Here is a 26,979-nt window from a genome sequence, read left to right on the forward strand (position 1 = left end):
GTGATTCTTTACAGTTGAAGTCTGAAATTATTGAAAGGGCTGGGATTCTAGTGACCTTGATTCAGGGTCAAGGGTACATATATTTTCGCCATTTTTATTGAGCACAAAGTTACAATCTCTAGGTAAATGGACGAAAATTTCGAATTTCTCGTTTAATTCACACTTATATAGCTATTTTCAGGCAAGTGTTATGACTTTTGTATAGTTTGCTGTTTAATCTCGCGCGCGCGTGTTTTGAATGTTCGCGGTAGCAGTAAATTATTGAGATGGGAAGTTGTGAAGAGGTCAGACGGATATTACGTTACTGGGAGCCATCATTCCCTGATTGCGATGAAAACGCTCCTGCAGAGGTACTGAATATTTCAAATTTTACTCAGGCATAGGTCTTTGATAGACATCCCCTATCTGCAATGATGATTAGTGCTGACAGTGAATGCGGAAGGAAAGATAATCTTGTACTAATTTTAAACTCTTGGAAGTCTGAATGGTATCGGGAAGGAGTTCAAGTTCCTGTAAAGGATCCTAGCAGTCAACCTCGACCTGTCTATAAGTGAGTTTGTGAACGAAACTGTTACTTTAGGAAACTTGACATTACATGCCCAAAGCGCCGTTGTCCTCGATTTATTATGTAAGTTACATCTTTATTTTTACCTCTGAAGGCCTGAGAAACTTCGAGTTGAATCTACCGGTGGTAACTTTAACGAAACCACTCATATGTTGGTTAAAAAGAAAAAAATTGCTCCATATTACAACATCGACGATTTAGATTACTCGTGGATTGCAACTGTAAACGAAGAAAGAGAATGCTTAGGACAAGTAATTGTTGAGGACTGGATGCTTGAGAAGGTCATCAGTACACTAGAGTATCTTACTTATGTTAAGATGCGTGAGAAAATTAAGGAGATAGACATGCAGTCTTTAGAATTCGATGAAAATGCTAGATGTGACATATGTTTATCGGTTTGTAGTTTATATTATACCCTTATTTGGTTTAGTTTGAAGGTGAAGATGGAAACGAATTGGTCTTTTGTGATGGTTGCTTCCTGTGTGTTCACCAGGCGTGTTATGGCATTCTCCAAATCCCTGAAGGATCATGGATGTGTCGGCAGTGTGAGGCGGGTGTCAAGTCAACCACTCCCTGCTGCTTATGTCCGAATACTGGTGGAGCTATGAAACTTTCAGAGTACGTTGCGTGTCATGAAATCATTTTCTTAGTGACGGACAACGTTGGTGTCATGTTAGCTGTGCCCTGTGGGTTCCAGAAGTTGGGTTTGGGGACGTCGAAATGATGGAACCCATTATTAAATTAGACAATATACCACAAGCCAGACGAAACCTTCTCTGTTCAATATGTCGTTCACGCTATGGTGCTCCTGTACAGTGTTCTAGTGTTAAATGTAAGACAGCATTCCATGTCACATGCGCGTTCCAAAGCAACCTCGTCATGCGCCAAGAGCTCGTCGACAAGGATGTGCGCTTAATAGTAGGTCTGTTTTTTGAGTGAGGGTAATATTATGATGTTGTACACACCACATTTTCTGCTTTCAAATGACACTTATTTATATCAAGAAAAGTAATTGATTTTTTGTTCATACTTTTAGTTGTCAGGTCAGTCAGTCAGTCAGCTACAACGTAGGACCAGGCACATATGTGCATCAGTCCAGGTTGCCATACCCCATCAGCACAACAAGATGAACACCGAATTCATAGCAGTGGTTAGGTCAAAGGTGGTAATATATAAGAGAAAGATTGCATATAGAGATATAGTAAAAGAAGAAAAAATTGGTTCGTAGAAAGAAAGATATGGAGCGATTTTAATCTCTTAGTTTAAGGGAAGACAGAGAGTGTATACACCTACGCCATTGTGATCGATTCTGAGCCATGTCACCAAGAGTCTCCAACCACTGGTTACGATGACCCTGCGTCTAACCTCACTATTACTTACCCGGTGATCCCAGCAGACGCCAGCAATATTTCTAAGGCATCTGTGTTCAAATACTAGTAGCTTACGGGTGTCTTCTACTCTTAATGGCCATGTTTCGCTGCCGTAAACTAAAACATAATGGACTGCCGCGCAGTATACTCGTCCTTTTATTGATAGACGGATATCTCGCCTTCGCCATAGGTGACGTAAGTTGGCAAAAGCTAAGCGAGCTTTTCGAATCCGTGCTGAGATTTCGTCAGACAGTAGTTAATTCAATCGTACAAATGCATAAAAGAAAGATTGTGTATAAGGATATAATACAGGAAGAAATAATTAGTTCATAGAAAGGTATAAAGCAGTTTTAATCTCACGATTTAAGGAAGGACAAGGAGTATATACACCTACGCCATTGTGATCGATTCCGAGCCATGTCACCAAGAGTCTCCAACCACTGGTTACGATAGTCGCGTGGACCCTAACCAAGTAGTCTGCATCTATAAACATGGCTCAGACCAAAAGTTAGTGACTTAGTGGACTGATGCCACATTTTAGTTTGTAGAACAGAACAGACTGCTGAGCAGTATACTCGTTCTTTTATTGATAGACGGATATCTCGCCTTCGCCATAGGTGACGTAAGTCGGCAAAAACCAAACGAACTCTCTGAATCCGTGCAGAGATTTCGCCAGACACCAACCCATTAGGGCTGGTCAGACTTCCAAGATAAGTGAAGTTGTCAACGCGTTCGACTACTTCACTCCCTATCCTTAGTTCAGGTGTTAACGCAGACCAGTCCTGAAGCAACAACTTGCATTTAGAGGGAGAGAAGCGCATTCCAAACATCCTGGCATTGTTGCTCAGTGCTACCAAAAGACTCTGCATTTTATCAGCGTCTTCATCAAACAGGACTATGTCATCTGCGTATTCTAAGTCGATAAGTGGACCTCCTGGAACGAGATCAATACCCGAGAACTCAGTCGACGAGAAAGTTATTTCCATCAGTAGATCTATGATGAAGTTAAACAAAGATGGAGAAAGTGGACAGCCTTAACGGACACCACTTGAGGTTGCAAAAGTAGATGACAGTTCGCCATAAGCCCTGACTCGACTAGTATTGTTCGAGTAAAGAGACTTCACAAGGTTTATGTACTTCTGGAGTACGCCTTTCAATGACAGACACTGCCAAAGAATCTCGCGGTCTACGGAGTCAAATGCTGCTTTTAAGTCAAGAAAGACCACCATTGTCGGACGTCGATAAGTATGCCTGTGTTCTAGAACCTGACGAATGATGAATATGTGGTCGATGCAGCCACGACTAGGTTTGAAGTCAGCCTGATTTCCTCATGTTTGTAGTTCATGAGTCTTTGTTAAGCGTCCGATAATTATTGAGGCTAGTATTTTAGATACTATATTAGTCAAACTAATCCCTCTATGGTTATCACAGGATGATTTTGACCCCTTCTTATATATTGGGACGATAAGTGATTGTGACCAGTCAGATGGAATAACGTCTGACTCCCAGATCTTAGCTACAATACTGGTCAACCTAATCGCTAAAATTGGACCACCACCCTTAAAGACTTCTGGAACCAGTCCATCTGGACCAGCTGCCCTTCCTCGTTTCAGATTAACTATAGCCTTTTGAAGTTCAGCAAGAGTTGGGGGACCTACTTCAATGTTCCATTCACGCTGTCTGGGAATGGAGGGTAGTTGTAGAGTAGCTGAAGGCCAGCTGAACTGTTCTCTGAAATGTTCCGCCCATCGTTCTAAACGCCTGGACTGGGAGCAGATGAGTGTATCGTCTTTTTCCGATATAATCTCACTTACACTTGACTTATTAATTCCAGTTTCTTTTATTAGTCTGTAAAGCTGTCTTGTGTTCCCTATAGTCGCCGCCTTTTCCATCTCTTTTGCTTTCGTTGCCCACCATTGCTCACGGTCGTTCCTTAGACTTTTTCTTAACCTAGATCTGATTTGTTGTCGCTCTTCATCATGTTCGGAACCTGATGGGACGAGTTTGCGAGAATCCATCAGTGTGATAGACTTTGAAGAAATTCACTGGTTCTTTGAAACTCTGTGGTTTGAGTCGCTAATAGATGTCACTGCTGCTTCCACAGCTGCTTGTATGTCTTTCCAAGCAACATCTGGGTCAGCCTCATCTTCAGAACTACCTAAGTGTGAACTCAGTTGTTCTTGGAACCTATTTTTGGTTTTCTCGTTACTCAACTCAGTTCTAATGGGTCTTTTTAATGTGGCTTTTTTGCGTCCGGTGAGGCGCAAGCAGATGCGTGCCCGTATTAGGGCGTGGTCGGAGTCCAAGCAGGTACTCCAGAATAAGCGATAATCTTCTACCGACCCTCTCCAATGATGACTGATGGCAATATGGTCTATTTGAGTCCATCGTTGGTTTGGTGTAGGGGGTCGCCATGTTAGACGATGTCTCTCCTTATGCTTAAAATTTGTGTTTGCTAAAAATAAGCGATTGTCTGAGCACAGTTGCAGCAGGCGGTCACCATTATCTGTTCGCTGTGCCGGAATGCTAAAATATCCACCTAAATGTCTTTCTGTTTGGTTTAAGCTACCTATCTGAGCATTAAAGTCACCCCCTACGAGTACTATGTCTGAGCGTTTAGCTTTCTGAAGAAGTTCAGAAAGCTTTCTGTAAAATTCATCTTTCACATCATCTGAGCTGCAGTCAGTGGGAGCGTAGGCAGAAACGATGTTTCTGCTTTTATAGTGAGCCTTTCTGGACCTCACTTAGTTTTGTCATACTTGTTAAATACAACTGATCTTGGGTACTTGTTTGACGTTTCCTCGTCAACTTTAGTCTAACTGATCACCTTAACTCTTTTTGCAACACAAACTTTATAATTGTACTAAGAGAACCTCTAACAGGTGGTTTTCCTATTGCAATAGCTATTCAAAATAAGTTTATTTTTCAGGTGTATCGCAATTAAAGCCATGGAGAATTTTCCCGTTATATAACAGTTTCGGAAGAAGTAGAAGAACATAACAACAATGTATGTGGACAGAGTCCCACATTCCACCTCATTATACCAACAAAACATAAATGAATGCAACAATACGTGGTGACGCGTAAAAGATCATGAAGGAAAGTGACTCGATAATATATAGTTTAAAATAATATTCCGAACTTAACAATAAATAATTGATACTTCTGCTTCATTATGATGATTTTCGGGTCATATTTCCATAATCACAACGGATTTTAACGTGGAAATTCGCATCTCTTATCAAGGTTCTGCTCTATAATGTCATGAGTTATTTTGATTTTCGGCTTTTTTCCCAACCCTTAGCAGTATTGAAAGTTGGTATGAGTCCTATAAATCCTGTCCACTTATTAATGCAAGTCCAAAATTAGACAAGTGACTTACTCTTACTTAAGCCTACTACCCCTCCTGGGGCTTAGACTTCCAACGAGAGATCTCCAGCCAACTCTATCCTGCGCTCTCCTTCCCACTTGTTATCAAGTGCTATTCATATCTGCCTCCAGTTCTCGTCATGTGTCGTATCCACCTCGTGTCTTTTCTTAATTTCTTTCTCATTTGACAGTTGGTTTGTCCTCTGCCACAGTCGGTTATTCCTGATAGTCTCCGACCAATGAATCTGGAGCACTTTACGTAAACGGCTTCCTATAAATACCTATAATTTTTTTGGTTGTGATATTTCTTCATGATCCTGTCAATAACTAGCAAAAAAAGAAATGGAGAGAGTAGACAGTTGTGACTGACCGTAATGAGTCTTAACTGTCCTATATGAAAACCTTTCAACTTCTAGGGCATAGTTTAATTAATTGTTTCTGGTTTGCGCTTTTCAGAGAGGTTCTTTTTACTATAGGAGTTGCTAACCCTACTTTTTTACCTGGAGTTGGGACCGGCAATCACCATACAGGGAACTCCGGGCTAAGTCTTATTACACTCCCTACAAATCTTCACATTAATCTGAAGTCAAACTAAACTTCGGTGCCAACCTTGGTATTGATTGCGAGGTCGAACCATTCCCTTCTCTTTAGTTGTGAATAACATGGTTGTAAGCTACCACACATGAACCCTAGATGCCCTAGTGCGGTTGAGGGTGGGGATTCCGCTCTCCCTCTCGAAATACTCTCACATGGCCACAACTTCACTTATCTTGGAAGTCTGACCAGCCCTAATGGGTTGGTGTCTGGCGAAATCTCTGCACGGATTCAGAGAGTTCGTTTGGTTTTTGCCGACTTACGTCACCTATGGCGAAGGCGAGATATCCGTCTATCAATAAAAGAACGAGTATACTGCTCAGCAGTCTGTTCTGTTCTACAAACTAAAATGTGGCATCAGTCCACTAAGTCACTAACTTTTGGTCTGAGCCATGTTTATAGATGCAGACTACTTGGTTAGGGTCCACGCGACTATCGTAACCAGTGGTTGGAGACTCTTGGTGACATGGCTCAGAATCGATCACAATGGCGTAGGTGTATATACTCCTTGTCCTTCCTTAAATCGTGAGATTAAAACTGCTTTATACCTTTCTATGAACTAATTATTTCTTCCTGTATTATATCCTTATACACAATCTTTCTTTTATGCATTTGTACGACTGAATTAACTACTATGAATCCAGTGTTCATCTTGTTGTGCTAATGGAATATGGCAAATTGGAGCGATGCATATATATGCCTGATCCTACGTTGTAGTTGACTGACTGAACGATGTATACGAGCTTCAGGATCCGGAGGGAACAAATGGCGTATGAACCTATTGTTGGTCACTGGATACCATGGGACTGCATCTTCTGACGTTGCTCCACTACTTTGTGAATTAGACTTTTAGGTCGAAGGTTCGGGGTGTGGCACCCTAAGAAAACCACCTGTTTCGGTTTGGGCATCTGGGCAGTAATCGAGGCCTCACGTAAATCTAATGATTTATCTGGCTCATATCTATTAGGTACCTCTCTGTACCGGTGTGTTTAAATAATAATAAAATAACCACACAATTTGGTTACCGAGTAGCAATAATGTTTCGTCTTGCATTTAACCAGTTCTAAGTCCATATGGAGCACAACATTTTTTCTTGAAGTGTGGATAGGATCCTTATTTTTTAAATTTTTTTGGATAACCAAAGCTACTCTCACTAGAATGCATATATCATATTTAAACAAGAATGGTGTCATATTGTATTCTTTCTTTCGATAAGTGCTAGCAGTTTTCATAAAGCTTGATTTTACCTTCTGAACGTACTTTAGGGGTTGTGTTGGAAGCATTCCCGAAAAGAGCAACAGTCAACAACTCATCATTCTTCTGCTAGCTGTGAGTCTAATTCTTTCCGTGCTCCGAATTCCCCTATCAAGGTGCATGATGCAAATCAAAACTTTGGGAGTGGAACGCAACCTGTAGCCTTAACGCGTAAACAAAGGTCAGTTCTTAATTCCTATGTGTATGCTTTACCTTAACGGATATCATTCGCGCTAAATGAAAATGTCTTGTAGCTTTAATCTAGTTAAATTCTTATTTCTACATAAAATCCATCTGTTTGCTTTAAATTATGGAAACTCGAAGTATTTTGTGTTTGTTTTTATATTCATAGCCTTTCCTGTTTTGATCTTATGTATGTAGGCCTTTGAAATGATTCGCTAGACTATTCACAAAAGTCTAGCTTCTTTTTTATTTTTATGCTCTGAAAGTGTTAGCTAGTTGTCGCTAGTAATTTTAATTGGCGAAAATTTCGATGAAATGAATCCTTATCAACGCGAGTGCAAATATGTTTGAGATGTGATTTTCACCTAAATTGTCGTTACAAGACTGGTTCACCCTAGTGCTTGATTTGACGATAAAGTAAAACAGTCGTGTCTATACTATTTAATATAACCTAGTATTTTTTATCAGTCCTAATGAGTTGCTGGTTCATATATTATCGTAAATTAAAGTGCTGTTTTGACTTTTAGTAAATTACTACATCTGGTGAAGATGATGTAATTATCGTAATGACTGGTTATAGACTTAACGTCAGTCCAGATGAATTAATTTCTTGTCTCTTAGAACTTGAGTCCCAAAATCTTGTTACAACTTATTCTTTTTTACATATAGTATTTGCTACCACTATTAATACTGCTACTAATTCTCTAGGATTTGTTTTGATAATTTTATCTCGTTGTGCTAATACGGTGTGGCAGCTTGAACCATTGCAGAAATGTATCAGGTTCTATGTTGCACATGATTGATCAGCTAACTACACATGGAAAAGGCGTGATTCATCTCTCCACCAAAGGATGTTGTATTGGGCAACTCTTCTCTTTTTAGTACTTTTCGGATGTGATCTGGCCCATTAGGGTTAAATATGCAAGGATTTTTATGATATTACTATGGATATTTCTGATACTGTGCATTCATGCAGAATAGTCTAACTAAACAATTATTTAGTTAGGAGTATAACCCTAGGAAAATATGACAAGTCAATGGGGTATGTTGTGAATGTTTGTGGATTAGCGTTCTTTAGACACATTATGCGGACTCTCCCCACCCTCGGCCGTACCAGAGCACTTGGGGGCCTATTAACCTAGTGTCTTTTGATTCGCATCGTAAGAAGACCCATTGTTTTGTCCCATTTCAACTACTCAAACCTTTCCAACATAATTAAGTGTTAAAAGACTCATCTCACTTCTCAGTCTATTAATAAGTAGCAAATAAATGAAGTTATCAAAGTTTAGACTGACTGCTCCTTAGGCTACCCCACCAACCATTCCAGTCGCTTTCTTGTATATCATTGACCCTTCTTTCCGAAAAATAATCTTAATAATTATCATAGTTTTTTAATCTGTCGTCCTAGCAAATCAATTTTATTGACTATTATAAAACCTCCATCCTGACTCTCACATATTTTAATCCTTATAGCTAATGAGAAAGATTCTGATAAATTCGTTTAGATACCAACAATCTGATATCAATTCATTTGAAAAAGATTTGCTTGATTCATTGTTTTCTTACTGACCTTAGTTTGTAAATAACTAATCTACGTTAAATGTCACTTTGATTTCTCCCGGCTTGGTCATTCATTTTCTTCATCATTAGGATCTTCGTCTCTCCTTTTCGATAGATCTTCAGTTTTTTCATTTCCCTGGGTTATGTTGACGATCCAAGACTGTAAAATATAGTACCACTCACCTCCTGATGATGCACTCTAGACTTTACATTGAAGTATTCACTTTTCACACTATGCACGCATTAAAACAACGGGAGTAACTTGACATAGCTTTATAATCCGACTATATGAATCCTATGTTAAAAAGACTGCATAGGAATAAGCAATAATAGGACTGTTATCATGGGAGATGAACCAGTTATCCACCATATTACGAGTGAATCGGTGAGTAGAGTCATTTCAGCTATAATTTAGTTAATCTTCAGTCATCCTGTGACTAGTTTTGAGTTTTTAGCAACCCGACCGTTGCTGCTACCTTGACGTGGTGGTCGGGCTTGCCTATCGTAATGAACCTATCGAGCTATACTGGCTGGAACAATCGTTCCTCAAGGTCCTACCATGTCAGACAGGTCGGTTGAAGAGCGGTAAGACTAAAAGCAACAAAACCAAGGTCCGAGGGCGAAGCCGTACTGTTGACTGTACAGAGGTGTGACGGCAGTAAAGTGTTTCCTTCCTACAATCAGCGTAACAGCGATGCCACCTTCCCACAAGGTGGGGTGGAATTAGAAAAGCTTGACCTTAAAAATGTACATCTCGCCTGATCCCATGGATTTCTTTCTCCAGCGGTAAGGTCCCAACAAGTATGGAGGTAACACGAAAATTACTCACAAAAAGGTCGTTTGTGACCGACCTCAGGCAGCTGTCTCCTGGACACTGCGGTCACGCTCAGGTCACTAAGACCACTTCTAACCCGATTTCCTTTGCAGATACCTCTAGAAAAACCCTTCCACGATATGGAAATAATAACCGCCCCCATACTTCTGACAGCACTCAAGATCACTGCATTCATAATCAATCTCTCTGTTCAGTTCCTATTATTCCTCCTACCTCGACTTTCGACTCTGAATTCCCTCTTTTGACTTCCTCCTCAACTGTCACCATGTCCAACAATTCTAGTGCACGAAACCTTGTCTCAGGTTAACTGAAACCTCGCTCCAAACTGCACATTGGAGCGTTCAAAGTAAGCCCTATGTCAAATCAGCCAACAGACCTCTTTGGCTAAAATCCTAGAATCTCGTTTAATATGTATATGTTGTATCTTCGAAACACGCTTACAGGATCCTAGTGTGGCCATTCACTTGACCTCACCTCGCCAAAATAGAGAGCCGACAAGATAAACTCTCCGATTATCCGGCGACCCAGTGGCTAGTTCTCGTGGCTTGGCCTATGTAAGCATAGCACTAAGTACGAGGGCAGAACAAGCACTATTAGAATGGATCTCTGTTAACAGTCATCTATGTGCTGTTCGGCTTAACGGCACCGTAAGAACTTGGAAAGATAGGGACACGTTGTCTTTTTGCCGTTTCTGCCTACGCGCCCACTGACTGCAGCTCGGATGAAGTAAAAGATGAATTTTACAGAAAGCTCTCTGAACTTCTACAGAAAGCTAGACGTTCAGACAGTACTCGTAGGAGGTGACGTTAATGTCCAGATAGGTGGCTTAAACCAAACAGAAAGACATTTAGGTGGGTATCTTGGTATTCCGGCACAGCGAACAAATAATGGTGATCGTCTGCTGCAACTGTTCTCAGACAATCGTTTATTTTTAGTTAACCCTATTTTTAAGCATAAAGAGATACATCGTCCAACATGGCGACCCCCTGCATCAAACCAACGATGAACTCAACTAGACCATATTGCCATCAGTCATTGTTGGAGAGGCTCGATAAAAGACTGTCGTTCGTTCTGGAACACATGTTTAGACTCTGACCATGCTCTAATACGAACATGCATTTGTTTGCGCCTTACTGGACGTAGAAAAGCCACAATGAGAAAATCTATTGGAGTTGAACTCAACGCTGAGAAAGCTAAAAGTAGATTCCAGGAACAACTGAGATCACAATTAGGTAGTTCCGAAAACGAGGTTGACCCAGATGTTGCTTGGAAAGATATACAAACAGCTGTTGAAACAGCTTACTTACTTACGCCTGCTACTCCCAATGGAGCATAGGCCGCCGACCAGCATTCTCCAACCCACTCTATCCTGGGCCTTCTTTTCTAGTTCCCTCCAATTCTTGTTCATTTTTCTCATGTCTATCTCCATTTCTCGGCGTAATGTGTTCTTTGGTCTTCCTCTTTTCCTTTGACCTTCAGGATTCCATGTGAGGGCTTGTCTTGTGACGCAGTTGGGTGTTTTCCTCAATATGTGTCTGATCCACTTCCAGCACTTCTTCCTGATTTCTTCCTCCACTGGGATCTGGTTTGTTCTCTCCCACAGTACGTTGTTGCTAATAGTGTCCGGCCAATGGATCTGAAGTATTTTGCGTAGACAATTGTTAATAAACACCTGTATTTTCTGGATGATGGCTTTTGTAGTTCTCCAGGTTTCTGCCTCATACAGTAGAACTGTCTTGACATTTGTATTGAAAATCCCAACATTGGTGTTGGTTGGCAGTTGTTTTGAGTTCCAGATGTTCCTCAGTTGTAAATATGCTGCTCTTGCTTTGCCGAGTCTCGCTTTCACATCTGCATCAGATCCACCCTGTTCATCAATGATGCTGCCCAAATACGTAAAGGTTTTTACATCTTCCAAATCTTCTCCGTCAATTGTGATTGGATTGGTGCATTCTGTGTTGTATCGGAGAATCCTGCTTTTCCCTTTGTGTATATTGAGACCTATTGCTGCTGAGGCTGCTGCCACACTGTTTGTCTTCTCCTGCATCTGTTGTTGCGTTTGGGATAGAAGGGCCAGATCGTCTGCGAAGTCTAGATCATCCAACTGCATCTTAGATGTCCATTGTATCCCGCGCTTTCCTTCAGACGTTGACGTCTTCATGATCCAGTCGATCATCAGGAGAAAGAGAAAGGGTGAGAGTAAGCAACCTTGCCTAACACCGGTCTTCACTTTGAACGACTTTGTCAACTGTCCTCCATGCACGATTTTGCAGTGTAATCCATCATATGAGTTCTGTATGATATTGACTATCTTCTGAGGCACGCCGTAGTGTCGAAGAAGTTTCCATAGTGTTCTGTCCACGCTATCAAATGCCTTTTCGTAGTCAATGAAGTTGATGTAGAGTGATGAATTCCATTCAATTGATTGTTCCACAATGATCCGTAGAGTTGTGATTTGGTCTGTACACGATCTATCCTTACAGAATCCTGCCTGTTGGTCACGAAGTTGGGCGTCTACGCAATCCTTCATCCTGTTTAACAATACCCTGTTGAAGACTTTTCCCGGTATTGAGAGAAGAGTGATGCCCCTGTAGTTATCACACTTGCTGAGATCGCCTTTCTTCGGTATTTTGATCAGTAGTCCTTCTTTCCAGTCTGTTGGTACTTGTTCCTCATCCCAAATCTTATTGAAGAGAATGTGGAGTATCCTTGCAGTTGCCGCTACGTCTGCTTTTAGTGCCTCTGCTGGGATGTTGTCCGGTCCTGCTGCTTTGCCACTCTTGATTTGTCTGATGGCCATGCTGATTTCTTCAATTGTTGGTGGGCCAACATTGATTGGGAGGTCCGTGGGTGCTGCTTCGATGTTGGGTGGGTTCAGTGGAGCTGGTCGATTCAACAGTTCTTTGAAGTGTTCTACCCACCTGTTTTGTTGCTCTTCAATGTTGATGATTACCTCGCCTTCCTTGCTTTTCACTGGTCGTTCTGGTTTGCGGCGATTTCCAGAGAGTTTCTTTGTCGTGTCATACAATTGTCTGATGTTTCCTTCTCTTGCAGCCTTTTCCGCCGTCGTTGCTAAATCTTCCACATATTTACGTTTGTCGGTTCTGATGCTCCTCTTCACTTGTTTGTTTATTTGCGTGTATTCAGCTTGTGCCTTGGCTTTTTCTGCTCTTGTTCGGCTGGTATTGATCGCTGCCTTCTTGTTCCTCCTTTCTAGAATCTTATCCAGTGTATCAACAGTGGTCCATTCCTTGTGGTGGTGCTTCTTGTGACCCAGGACCTCATGACATGTTGAAGTGATTGCCTCTTTGATCCCCTTCCAGTTGCTCTCCGCAGTAGTTCCTTCTCCATTGAGTAGATCATGAAAGGCCTGGAACTTATTGCTGAGGACTATCTTGAATTCGTTGAGTTTGTTAGTATCCTGAAGAAAGGCCGTATTGAACTTTTGTGATACTGTCTGCCCCGTTGTCCAGTGCTTCTTGAGTTTCAATTTCATCTTGGCGACCAGTAAGTGATGATCTGATGCTATATCAGCTCCTCTCTTGGTTCTCACGTCCTCTATAGTCCTCCTGAACGTTTTGTTGATGCAAATATGGTCGATTTGGTTTTGTGTAGAGTGATCCGGTGAAGTCCATGTGGTTTTGTGTATGCGTTTATGTGGGAATATGGTGCCGCCTATGACCAGCTTATTGAAGGCACATAGATTTGCAAATCTCTCACCATTTTCGTTTCTTTCTCCCAGTCCGTGTCGTCCCATGATGTCTTCATATCCAGTGTTGTCCGTTCCAACCTTGGCGTTGAAATCTCCCATCAGAATGGTCAGGTCCTTTGTTGGGCACTTCTCGACTATTGACTGCAGCCTATTGTAGAATTGATCTTTAGCGTCTTCATTGTAGTCGTTGGTAGGCGCATAGCATTGGATGATGTTCATTGAAATGCCCTCTTTCTTTGTTTTAAACGAGGCTTTGATGATCCTTGGTCCATGAGATTCCCATCCTATAAGTGCATTTTGCGCTTGTTTGGACAGCATCAATGCAACTCCTTGTGTATGTGGTGCATTTTCTTCTTCATGGCCGGAGTATAACAGGAACTCTCCTGTAGTTAGTCGTTGTTGTCCAACTTGTGTCCAATGTGTTTCACTGATCCCAAGTACCTCTAGGTTGTATCTTCTCATTTCTGCAGCAACCTGGAAGGCTCTTCCGGTGTCCCACATTGTACGAACATTCCATGTACCTAAATAAATGGTCGCTCTGGTTGTCAGAAGGGGCATCGGCCTCATAACTTCCGAAAGGATTCGGCTTTCATCATGAGGCGTCATAATTCTTCTAAATGAAGATCTTCTGACTCCCAGGGCAGAGTTTAAAAGGTTTGAATAATTTTTTCTGGTTAGCGTTTTTTTAGCGAGTTAGTTTTCTACGGGATGGGGACGCTAACCCCATGCCCAACCCTCCTCCTTTATCCGGGCAGCGACATCTATTAATGAGTTGAACCAAAGAGTCTACTAAGTCTGTTGCACTGATAGATTCTCATAAACCCATCTACCATGCTCTGAACATGATGAAGAGCGTAAATAAATCAGATGGAAAAGGCAGTGGCTCTAGGTAACACCAGATAGCTTTTCAGACTGATAAAAAAGAAACTGAAATTAAGAAGTCTAGTGTAAGTGAGACAATCTCGGAAAAAGAACACATCTGCTCACAGCCTAGACGGGCGGAACACTTTTAAGGAGCAGTTCAACTGACTTCCACCTGCTCTATCCTTCATTACTAAACAGTGTGAATGGAACATTGAAGTGGGTCTCCCGACTATAATTGAAGTTCAAAAAGTTATAGCTAATCTGAACCGAGGAAGAGCAGCTGGTCCAGATGGATTGGCTCCAGAGGTCTTCAAGTATGGTGGTCTAGTTTTGGCGACTAGGTTGACCAGTATTGTAGCTAAGATTTTCGGAGTCGGACGTAATCCCATCAGACTGGTCGCAATCACTTATCGTCCCAATATATAAGAAGGGGTCAAAATCATCCTGTGATAACCATAGAGGGATTAGTTTGACTAATATAGTATCTAAAATACTAGCCTCAATAATTATCGGACGCTTAACAAAGACTCATGAACTACAAACATGAGGAAATCAGGCTGACTTCAAACCTAGTCGTGGCTGCATCGACCACATATTCATCATTCGTCAGGTTCTAGAACACAGGCATACTTATCGACGTCCGACAATGGTGGTCTTTCTTGACTTAAAAGCAGCATTTGACTCCGTAGACCGCGAGATTCTTTGGCAGTGTCTGTCATTGAAAGGCGTACTCCAGAAGTACATAAACCTTGTGAAGTCTCTTTACTCGAACAATACTAGTCGAGTCAGGGCTTATGGCGAACTGTCATCTACTTTTGCAACCTCAAGTGGTGTCCGTTAAGGCTGTCCACTTTCTCCATCTTTGTTTAACTTCATCATAGATCTACTGATGGAAATAACTTTCTCGTCGACTGAGTTCTCGGGTATTGATCTCGTTCCAGGAGGTCCACTTATCGACTTAGAATACGCAGATGACATAGTCCTGTTTGATGAAGACGCTGATAAAATGCAGAGTCTTTTGGTAGCACTGAGCAACAATGCCAGAATGTTTGGAATGCGCTTCTCTCCCTCTAAATGCAAGTTGTTGCTTCAGGACTGGTCTGCGTTAACACCTGAACTAAGGATAGGGAGTGAAGTAGTCGAACGCGTTGACAACTTCACTTATCTTGGAAGTCTGACCAGCCCTAATGGGTTGGTGTCTGGCGAAATCTCTGCACGGATTCAGAGAGTTCGTTTGGTTTTTGCCGACTTACGTCACCTATGGCGAAGGCGAGATATCCGTCTATCAATAAAAGAACGAGTATACTGCTCAGCAGTCTGTTCTGTTCTACAAACTAAAATGTGGCATCAGTCCACTAAGTCACTAACTTTTGGTCTGAGCCATGTTTATAGATGCAGACTACTTGGTTAGGGTCCACGCGACTATCGTAACCAGTGGTTGGAGACTCTTGGTGACATGGCTCAGAATCGATCACAATGGCGTAGGTGTATATACTCCTTGTCCTTCCTTAAATCGTGAGATTAAAACTGCTTTATACCTTTCTATGAACTAATTATTTCTTCCTGTATTATATCCTTATACACAATCTTTCTTTTATGCATTTGTACGATTGAATTAACTACTGTCTGACGAAATCCCAGCACGGATTCGAAAAGCTCGCTTAGCTTTTGCCAACTTACGTCACCTATGGCGAAGGCGAGATATCCGTCTATCAATAAAAGGACGAGTATACTGCGCGGCAGTCCATTATGTTTTAGTTTACGGCAGCGAAACATGGCCATTAAGAGTAGAAGACACCCGTAAGCTACTAGTATTTGAACACAGATGCCTTAGAAATATTGCTGGCGTCTGCTGGGATCACCGGGTAAGTAATAGTGAGGTTAGACGCAGGGTATTAGGGAATGATGATAAATCAGTTGATGAGGTTATGAATATTCATCGACTGAGATGGTTGGGTCACGTGTTACGTATGCCCGGACACCGATTACCACGACGTGCGATGCTGTCCAGTATTGGAAATGGTTGGAAGAAAAATTGGGGCGGCCAAACCAAAACGTGGCATCAATGCTTGAAGTCACTAACTTGTAGTCTGAGCCATGTTTATAGATGCAGACTACTTGGTTGGGGTCCGCGTGACCATCGTAACCAGTGGTTGGAGACTCTTGGTGATATGGCTCAGAATCGATCACAATGGCGTAGGTGTATACACTCTCTGTCTTCCCTTAAACTAAGAGATTAAAATCGCTTCATATCTTTCTTTCTACGAACTAATTATTTCTTCCTATACTATATCCTTATATGCAATCTTTCTTTTATATATTACCACCTCTGAATTAACTACTTTTATGAATCCGGTGTCCATCTTGTTGTGTTAATGAGGTATGGCAACTTGGAGCGATGCATATATGTGCCTAATCCTACGTTGTGACTGACTGATATCAGGTCCTCGTTTATCGCTAAAGGTGTAAATGACTTGAAATTAGTACAAATCATCGCACAAGTATGGGTTTTTAGACTATTTCTATCAGGTCCTTCACACAGTATCGAGTGGTATATCTCTCTTATGTAACTGTCGTGAGGTTGGAGTACGTAGTAGTCTAACTCATGTGATGTCGACATGTATGTCACAGTTTTTCATCAAAATTTAGTATTTTTTATTCACTTTGATAGTTTACATATGAATTTGGATTAATGTTTTGGTTTTGCATTCTTTATTTACAGACTCCTTGAACTGGAGTGTAATTTTTATAATTTGGTGCAAGAGTCCCACTTGAATATCTGGCTAGATAATGACTCCATGAAAATGCACTTAGGAAATTCGGCTTTTCAAAATGAAAGTGAAAACAGAAACATTCCTAATGACATTCGTGCAGCCATTTTCGTTTACTGGCGTTTGAAAAGGCGCTCAAACTTTAACCAACCGCTAATCAATCCAGTTCCATTAACTTGGAAAGAAAGTGCTGATCAAGTAGCTGCCACTACCAACGAAGAACTAGCTCGAGTAGAACGTGCTAATTCTGATATGAAAGCATTTGAGTCATTTAAACGTATTAGATTCGGTCTTGACAGGGCTAGATTAATGGCAGATATGGTCTTGCAAAGAGAACGACGAAAATTAGCTTTGTTTAAGAGAATGTGGCGTATATCTGAAATCCAATTGACTGCTCTTGATAAACAAAACAGTCTAGTATCTAGTGAATTACTCCGGACTGTTCATATCGGTGAATCTATTTATGATAATTGGGAATTGTTTTTAGCTCATAGTAATCCTCCGCATCGGCGTGTTGATCAGGGTAAACATATGTCCTACATTAGTGAATCTAATAACGAGTCAAAGCCTTCATCTGTGTATACTGTTAATGAAAACAACTCTAGTTTTTTACAGACGTCTATACCTGATACAACTAAAAAAGTAAACGAAAGTATAGATTCATTCAATATTAGTGCTATTCCTAAAGAATGTCTGATTGTTTCCGATACAATTAAACAGAGACTTCGTTCTGCATTAACACTAGTCGCTGAAAATTGTAATATGTGGAGAGCAGACAAACATGTAGAAAGTCCCAATCATAAGCGCAAAACAAATAATCATTATATCAAATCACACAAGTCTCTTTCACTTAATCGATTTGAACGTTCACCCTCAAGATCTCATTGTTCTTCACCATTAACTTCATCAACTAAAATAAATAAGCCATTAGAAAATGATATGCCTATTGTTCACGTGAAATTATCGCCAATTCCAGATAGAGCATCGTTTAATTGTGTTAAAAATGTAAATAGTAGTGATAATAATGAATGTACACCTACAAAAAGGCGTAAACAATTGAATAATTCTAATTCAGTATTCGAAAAATCACCACCTAGTCATTCTATTCCTGTTCTTACTAAATTAGCAATGATTACTTTATCACCGGGAGCTGCTAAATTTCTATAAGCTTTTCTTTCACACAAGATTTTAACTAAATAATTTGTATTGTCTTGTATATAATATATTGTATAATTGTATTATAAGGTTAGAATTTATCATTGAACATATCTCTTTTATATCCTGTACATAATTTTATTTACTTTCTCAGATAATTTGCTTTCTGCTAAACTGGTTTTATTACTTCACGATAACACTGTATATGGCAATCTATTCTGTAATTTTCTCAACATATTGTTATCGTGTTAATATTTTATTTTTTTGCTTTCCATGTATTGTTTCCAATATATTTTGTTATACATGTATTCGTTACTTGCAAGAAAAATAAAGGGCTTGTAACATAGCTTATTTTTAGCTAACTGTGACTGTCTCGTGTTTTAGTTAACCAAACGTACTGATATGTTTTGGAAAATGTTAGACGTTGAAAATTTTAGCATACGTGACTTTTTCTTTCATTCACAAATAGTATAATTAATTAATTTAATGCTGTTTCCAGTTGGCTTATGCTTATGAATATTTTGAGGCTTAGAAATTGTTGAGCACAACTTTATTTCTTAAGATTCACCATCTAGGTCCGAAAAGGAACATAACACTACACCTCTGATGTAGTCGTTTTATTTGATAGTACAGTCCCAGTAACATATCGCTTGATGCTTTTATAAATAAAGTTGATCGTATGGAAATGATTCATGAGATGTGGATCATATGTAGTACTGTCCTTATTACTCAAATCTCTAATTAAATCTAATCATAAAAGTGTATTCAAAATAGATTACTAGTCCGATAGGTAAAACACACCTATAGTTTGCAAGAGTGTTGAGATTTGTACTGTTTTATGATTTACCTTGCTGAAGTTACAGAAATAAGACCAAAGTAGGCCGTTTTATGTCTAGGACTGGGACAATTCTAACTTACAAACCACCGATTTCAGCATGGGCGATCCTGGATGTTCTGGAAAAATTTGCGACCGTGTTCGCTGAACAGCAGTACTGCGAACAATCAAGTAATGACTAGCAGAACATTTGAAATAATGAACTTGCTAGACATAGATTGAATTTTAGTCGGGGATATTGATTAGTTTCAGTGGACGACATGCAGTATTCGTTAAATACTTCGGTCTGTTTAGTTACAAAGATATCTGGTTTATTATCAATGACATAAATTCAACATAATTACGTTTAAGGAATTGAATTGAAGCAGGACAGGATCTATTAGGAACGCAACTTTCGGACATATCCCCACTCGTCTTCCAGTCCGTAGTAACTGAACTTCATTCTTGCATTACATTAGCTTTGGTCGATTAGTTAACTAATTGCTTCTAGCCTATGGCTTCATGCTACTTTCAGTGTTATTTCTGCGTATGACATGTATATGGGACACTTTGTACGATATTTTGAGGGCGAGACTATAGCATATTGGACTTAAGATAATAGGTCTTTGATTTCGGCGCGAAACCCATTCACGCATTTGACCAAATAGAGTTCTGGCATTTCAGCTGATATCAGTTCGTGATAAAAACCCTAGTTCTAATTCCTAACCCTAACCACCAACTACAAATCATAATCCATATTCTTCACATAGGTTTATGACTCATTTAGCGCTAGTAAGTTGGTGGATATACCCAAGGCCACTTTAGAGTCGCTCAAAGGTCGTCCATAAATTAGTCTAACCGAAAAGTTTGTTTTTATTGTAGCTATCAGTTAAACTGAAGATATTTTATGCATTTAGGGAGTCGCTAAAAAGATCGTCGGTTTATATCCGCATCTAGATACAAAATGTTTATGTAGTGTTTTATTATCTCCTTTCTTAATAATCTGTTTTTTATTGTGAACATTAATGTGTTCGTGGACAACTGCAGAAATATCTGGCAAATATTGTAGACACAAGCAATTGTTTTAATTAGTCTTACCAACTTCAACAGTTAAGTACTTAATTCGGCTACAAGCAGAAAAATGGGTTTCTCATGGTATTAAAAAACCCTCATTTTTACCATTCAGGATTTCGGAAATGGATCCCACTGCATACAATCTCTAATCGCATCCTTTACAAAGTATGCAATTAATTCTCGTCTTATGTGTTCAGAGCGTTTCCAATAGAATTGCAGTACAGATTTACCATCCCCAAATATCTTGGTATGCTTGACGGTAAAGTAATTCCACTTCCCCTTTTGAAATACTCTTAAATGCCTAGGAAATTTTTTTTACCTTGTCAGGAAGCCCTACGTACTGCTTTAATGTGAGAGCGAACGCTATTTGAATGTATTTGGTTGCCACGTACATGAATCTCCATCTTCTAACATAGCACCAATATTCTGTAGATTAGACTCTTAGGTTGGGCGTTCGAGGAGTGGTCCACTGACAATATGCCCTAATTTTTGGGAGTAACCAATTCACTATTTTTAGTTTGTTTGTACACCTGTTCTCTAAAAGAAATATGAGACATGCTTGACAGTCAGATGTATAATTGCGATGTTAGTTATTTCGCACTTCTCATATGTAACTGAGAACTTTTACCTATGTACATATGGACTTGTATGAATGTTTGACGATCGTCTATTTGGTCTAAATACTATAATTTTGACATACATGTACGATGATATATATATATATATATATATATATATATATATATATATACTTAAGATTCATTTATTTCAGTTATCTTTGTTTTGTCCGCCTGATCGCTTGTTTGGAACACATTTTATGTAATATAAATTCGTGCTACAGCATATTTGTTATAACACATAATGCTAGCGCTTTCTCTAAGGTGTTTAATTCACTTAGCCGTACGAAGTTAAATAAAACAGTACCAACAAGTACTGAACAAGCCTATACCAACAGTCTTAGTCCATTTATATATGATAATGAAACGAATAAACAAAACTATTAGATATCCCGAAGACATTTTAACGTTGAAAGGCACTGATCTACGCGAAAAACATGTTGTAGAACGAACCCACAATGTACATTATGAGTTGAAGAGCAAAAGATGAAAGTTTATTTTGTTTAATTAAAGAATACAATAGATAAAGGATAGAAGAAAAAAATGCTACGCTTTCATAACACGTTCAAGTTCTGAAACACATTCTCTGACTAAAATCCTAGCAGTGTGAATATTCTTTTTTAGTCTTTCTGCGGCATTTTTGTTATTGGCGTAGGTTGGTTTAATATCTCGTCCCATTTCTTCAATGACTTGCAATAAATGTGCATATTTATTTAAATCATCTATCGGAGGCATCATAGGATAACTGACTGGAATGCTCGTATTTTGTGTCATCCTAAACGACAAAGAAAACCAACAAGACAAATCATAAAGTAAAATCTGACTTGTTTTAGTGTATTGTACGATGACATTTATTTGACTGACTCCATTCGACATAAAACCGTTAGTGTACATTATACATTTTTGACGAACTAGCATACTATTCGTGCCATGATATAAAATATATGTATTTGTGAGGCGCCCAAGAACCGCATCACCACCATCTCAGACTAAGTCTCAGAAGCTACCAACGTACGAGGTTGGGTGCCCTGTGTTCGCTCGAGACTACAGAGCAAATCATGGCCCTTGGACCGAAGCACGTGTGGCTGGAAGACTAGGCCAAGTTATGTACGAGGTGAAGTTGGGAAGAGACACGTGGACTCGACACCGAAACCAACTACAGAAGCGGATAGCCCCAGACCGCCCATCAACAGGAGTAAATCTTCCCCTTGACATTCTGCTTGATACCTTCAACTTACCGGCAGCTCCACCACGAGAAAAAGCTCAGCAACAAGCTGATCTCCTTTCCAGAAGGTGGCGTCTCCGACAGCGGCGAACAATAGCCAAGATGCAAGTCGACTCCAGGAAAGTACGCTATTAAAGAGGGGAAGGGGTGTTGGAGACGTTAGATCCTCAGAACTCACTTGGAAAAAGAGCCTAACAATTTGACTTCAACTATAAATGGAATCCATGTACTAAGTATAAGTTGCGACAACGCCCTAAATGTCGAGTCATGTCACTCAAAATTTTGAGCTTATTATTGCGATTATCACGTAGAATACAAGCAAGTAGTTTACACTTTTCCACAGGGTTTATACCAGAAATCAGTGACAGCACGGGCTTACACCAACTCTTGGTTTAGGCACCTTTAGCCTTCTTTTCAAACCATCCTTGATTTACCTGTACTGGCCACCAAAGTAAGGACTCGCTGAACATGAATAGCATCTTAAGCACATCAGCTGATGAAAATTTACGGGATGAAGCGGTCTGCCATTTTGGCGTATTATCTTGAAGGTGTGCTGATGTAGTGAATTATAGAGATGCATAGGTAGTAGGGATCAAAAGGGACGAATAAAATTGGTAGACAGAAAATAAACTAATTCTTATGACCAAAGTTTGGAGGGAGACAAAGAATAAATCTTAGTGAACCTTGTTGTCTGACTCGATAAAGGATTCGAACACTCGGATCTTGAAAACGTGGTTTGGAGTGAGACTCCAGAACAACATAGATTAACTTACCCAATTCGAATCGTTAGCACTAGTGATACAAGCAGGGACATTCTAGAATTTTAACAACGGATTGGGTTTGCTGTCAGCTTCCTTTTTGTAAATAGTAGTAATACTATCCGACTACCAGTATAAGGGGTGGAACGGGGTCCGGACTTCCAGCCCAATGATTGAAAGTTGAGTAATCCAGTCACAACCACTTTCGTGAGGTGTGTGGGTGGTTGTCATATTACTGGAATGGATACTGCATAAGTAAAGTTCTAGTCGGCCACAGACCCCAAAGAAAAGTTACTCAAGCAGCTACTCTTGTAACATTGACTTAGGAATTATCAAGTCTTATTACTAGAATTGAAAGCCTGTGAAAATGTTGGAGATTTATTTATGCGGCTGCACTAAACCATTATTCTGCTTTGAGGGGGATAAATTACTGGAACTTCGTGGGAAATACAGTTCACATTTGTTAAACGTTGACTTGTGGGAGCCAGATGGATGTAGTGTATACGAAGAGTAAACATTCCGACAGTATATAAATCAAAATTAGTGCAAGCCACAACGATCTTCTAAATAGTTAGACTAGATATCAGATCCTCGATTCAAATAGTCAAACTATCTTTATGGGCACATAGTATAATAACATTTTACAACCCTATTAGAATCACCACAGTAAACATTCGTGACGGGGAAGGAGTGACGTTGAACATACTTCCCCAAAGGAGTAAAAGTTTGGAGCAACAACTAGCCCAACACTTTCCTGATTCGACAAAAAGCAACCTTAATTGGGACTAATGAGACGTACACTGATTATTGGAATACATTTGTAACGAGTTAGTTTTAATCAGTCAATTTATTTGAAGTTAGGTTTTAATGCTGACAGACAGTTGATGATACTTTGCAACATCCATTGAGGTTATAACCCCAGTTGATTGAAATCTAGCCACTTAGTTGCACCAACCTAGACAAACAAGGGATAGGAATTAGATGCGAAACTAAGGGGAATTTCTGAAAAGTCCTTATACGTTGGTGTGAATATAAGCGACAACTTGATGTATTGTCGCTTTCACCCCGACCCAGGTAAATAGTGGGATCCTTCCCAAAAATTCCCCACTGTAAGGCAATGTCTAGAGATCGAAACCTTAACCCCCAAAGGTCTGCATTTCACCAAAGTTAACGTTACTGACAATAGATGATGAACGACGTGAACATTAATAGCTATCTCTATAGTGCCAGGGTTATGAATAACTCAAAATCATGTAGTTATGCTTCTTATGGAAGCTCTAGAAAAGTGATTGAGTGACGTTCCTGTCAAACACACACGAGCTGAAAACAAATAAGATCACTAAAAGTTACTTTGGCAAAACGAAGACTAGAAGCAACCTTGATTTAATACTCAGCGCTGTTTCCAATATCCAATAATTGTCCAAATCTTGCTAGAGCTGACGAATTTCTTTGCTTTAATTTTCCACTTTATATGAATGGTTCAAGATATTAGTTGGATTCCAGTGTCTTCATTTATTTATCTGAAACAGCTTCTGTAAATTCAAATGGTGGTTTGTACTCGATATATTTTGAGGTGAAATCATTTATCTTTCAAGGTCATCTAACGGCTGAAGCCAGGTGTTTTCATCTTGCTGACGATTCCTGATCAAAAAACAACGAATCAATATTGATAAAAAAACCAAAGTACTAGAAAATAGTTGACTGGTTTACACGAGGTTGACCTGAATATTCAGATCATTAGGTGTGAGTAGGAATCAAATATAGAAAATCGCAAATTTATTTTATAAAACGAAAAATTTGCAGATGTCTCTGAGCACATTTATGTTTCTACAGACGTATTTGTGGTGTTTGTATGAAATAATGATTTCTTTGTACTTGTTGACTGCATGATTTCGAAATTTAAATACAATACGTTTGTTCGTGCTCATCTTATACTCCTTTATTATGTTGCGTTATTTCTGAGATTCTTGATTTGTGTTATATCTCAAATACTCCTAATTATCTCAGTATTTTAATTTATCATCTAGCTCAATTTTAAAATTAATCTGGTTGAACTGGCCACGGACTGATCAACAAATTCGTACAAGAAGCTAGTTTATTTAAATGGGAAGATAAGGAAAAATTAAAATCATTTAAGTCCTACCAGAGTTTTCGAACTAATGACACATTTCTTACCTAACAAAAGTCAATGTATCAGCTTTTATTAGCTATTACAAGCTGACTGTTATGTTATCCTTTATTATCTGAACTTACTTTTCCTGGTATTGAGAGGAGCGTGATGCCTCTGTAGTTCTCACACTTGCTGGGATCGCTTTTATTTGGTATGTTGATGAGTTGTCCTGCTTTTTAATCTGTTGGTACTTGTTCTTCATCTCAAATCTTGCTGAAGTGAATTGGGCATATATTTACATTTGCTACTATGTCTGTTTACAGTGGCTCTGCCGGAATAATGTCTAGTCCTTCTGCTTTGCCGTCCTTGATTTGTCTAATGGCCAATTGTTGGTGAGTCAACATCGATTCGGAGGTTCGTGTGTTCTGCTGCGATATTGAGTGGGTTGGGTGGTTGCCCGTCAAATGAACAGTTTTTTCGAATGCTCTACTCACCTGTTGGTGATTAATTTGCTTTGTTTGCTTTTCACGGGTCGTTTTGGTTAACCATGATTTCCAGCATCACACAATTGCGTCATGTTTCTTTCTCCTGAAGCCCTTTCCGTTGTCATTCCTATATCTTACACATATACACGTTTATTGGTTCTAATGCTCCTCAATTATTATCTGGAACCTCATGAAAAAAAAGAAAATGTCATTCTACTGGTTAAATGGTCAAACAATATGATTGAACCAAATAGACAGTTTTCTAAGTAGACAAATTCAAGAACGGATAATTGCAACATGAGCCGACTCATGGATTTCCATCTCCCACTTGAACCAGCTGTATCTGAGTTATGTCCCGTTAGTTATTTACTGTTATACTCATCATATATTACAAACTAATTCCTATCTGTTGTAGACCACCAACGTAGGCGATCTATGTCGGAAATGATTGCAGGCCTACTCGAGTTAGACGTGAATGGTGTGACAAACTAGCTAACATCGAAGCCACACCTCATGGTCAGCACCTTACGTGGACTACCCCATTGACATGCCAAGGTACCATAGATGCTTTGAAGACTGTACAACACAGGGGACGTCGTGACAGAAATATATTAGTTAAAGTAGATACAAGCGAAAGTAAGACCACTGCCGCATGGACCAGTCGGCAAGGTAAAAACGGTAATCCCTTTCAAACCTGTCCGCCGTTTCGTTTCAACGACCTTGAACGCGCTGACTGGAAGCGGGCATTCCGTATTTCAATTGCCGTGTGTGTGTTGGGTCCTATGAGTATTAAATGTTTCCATATATAAGTCATCTTTTGATGCATAATAAACACTAAATAACTGCTAAGAGCATTAACTGAGTATTTTCTGTTTTGTAGTGCACACTTTAGCTCTGTTGTTCCTTCGAAACTTGATCTGTGGTCCTAAGTGCCGTAGTGAAAGTCAACAGCTATATATAATTTGTTGATAAGGTCCAGAAAACAACGTAAGAAAGATAAAATAACGTAAAAGGTTATAGATGCGCATAGTTTTTGTGAGTTAAGACGAAATGTCAACTGAAGGGTAAGTCCTAAATATTTGTTGTTCTTCCTTCAGTTAATTTTTCTCAAGGAATAACCTTTTTTTAATAACTATTGTATGTTGTCTCTAGTGCTTCATGCTCAAGTGAAATTTCAGTGGACGTAAGTGACGCGTTCCAACGTATTATGCTGAACAAGAGATTCGGAAGCTGGATTGAATTAGATAATGCGCTAAAGGATTTCCATAAAGTATGATAGGATAAATCTATGTTTTCTCAGATGACCCATACACACTATGTTCACGCAGAAAGTAGATTGTTGAAGGATGTGAGATATAAATACTTGTTCGTAGTGTTTCGTTGCACGTTTGGTCGTAAACGTAAATCAGAAGGTCTGAATGTGATTAAAAAACCGTGAGGACTCTAACTAATGTGTTACATTTAAGGTCTAAATTTTTAAATTGCCAATCGATGTTTCGCGTAAGATTGGAGGGTCAACAATACGTTATAAAATCTTACAACATGTCTCACAACCATCCGTGTACTAGTTCGTGGATGGTTTGTGATCCGTTGAGTAGACGATTGTCATCAGAAGAAAAAGAAAACTTGAAACCAGTTATATTGTACTGTCAGTCGACGGACGA

General features: G+C 39.6%; 1 protein-coding gene across 2 annotated transcripts; it reads left to right on the top strand.

Moving 5' to 3' along the window:
* Positions 1-160: 160 nt before the first annotated feature.
* Positions 161-18,600, top strand: PHF17_1 (Protein Jade-1). 2 transcript variants are annotated; one of them, XM_051213070.1, is made up of 8 exons: positions 161-350; positions 384-550; positions 581-628; positions 660-960; positions 996-1,183; positions 1,216-1,483; positions 7,164-7,333; positions 17,029-18,600. In XM_051213070.1, exons 1-8 carry the CDS (start codon positions 267-269, stop codon positions 18,242-18,244), a joined length of 2,442 nt encoding a protein of 813 aa, XP_051069009.1. In that variant the 5' UTR covers positions 161-266; the 3' UTR covers positions 18,245-18,600. The 2 variants fall into 2 exon arrangements, with proteins under 2 accessions (XP_051069009.1, XP_051069010.1); XM_051213071.1 differs by having other exon boundaries at positions 204-350; positions 384-960.
* The last annotated feature ends 8,379 nt before the right edge of the window (positions 18,601-26,979 follow it).

Source organism: Schistosoma haematobium, chromosome 3 (genome assembly GCF_000699445.3).
Source record: "Schistosoma haematobium chromosome 3, whole genome shotgun sequence".
NCBI lineage: Eukaryota > Metazoa > Platyhelminthes > Trematoda > Strigeidida > Schistosomatidae > Schistosoma > Schistosoma haematobium.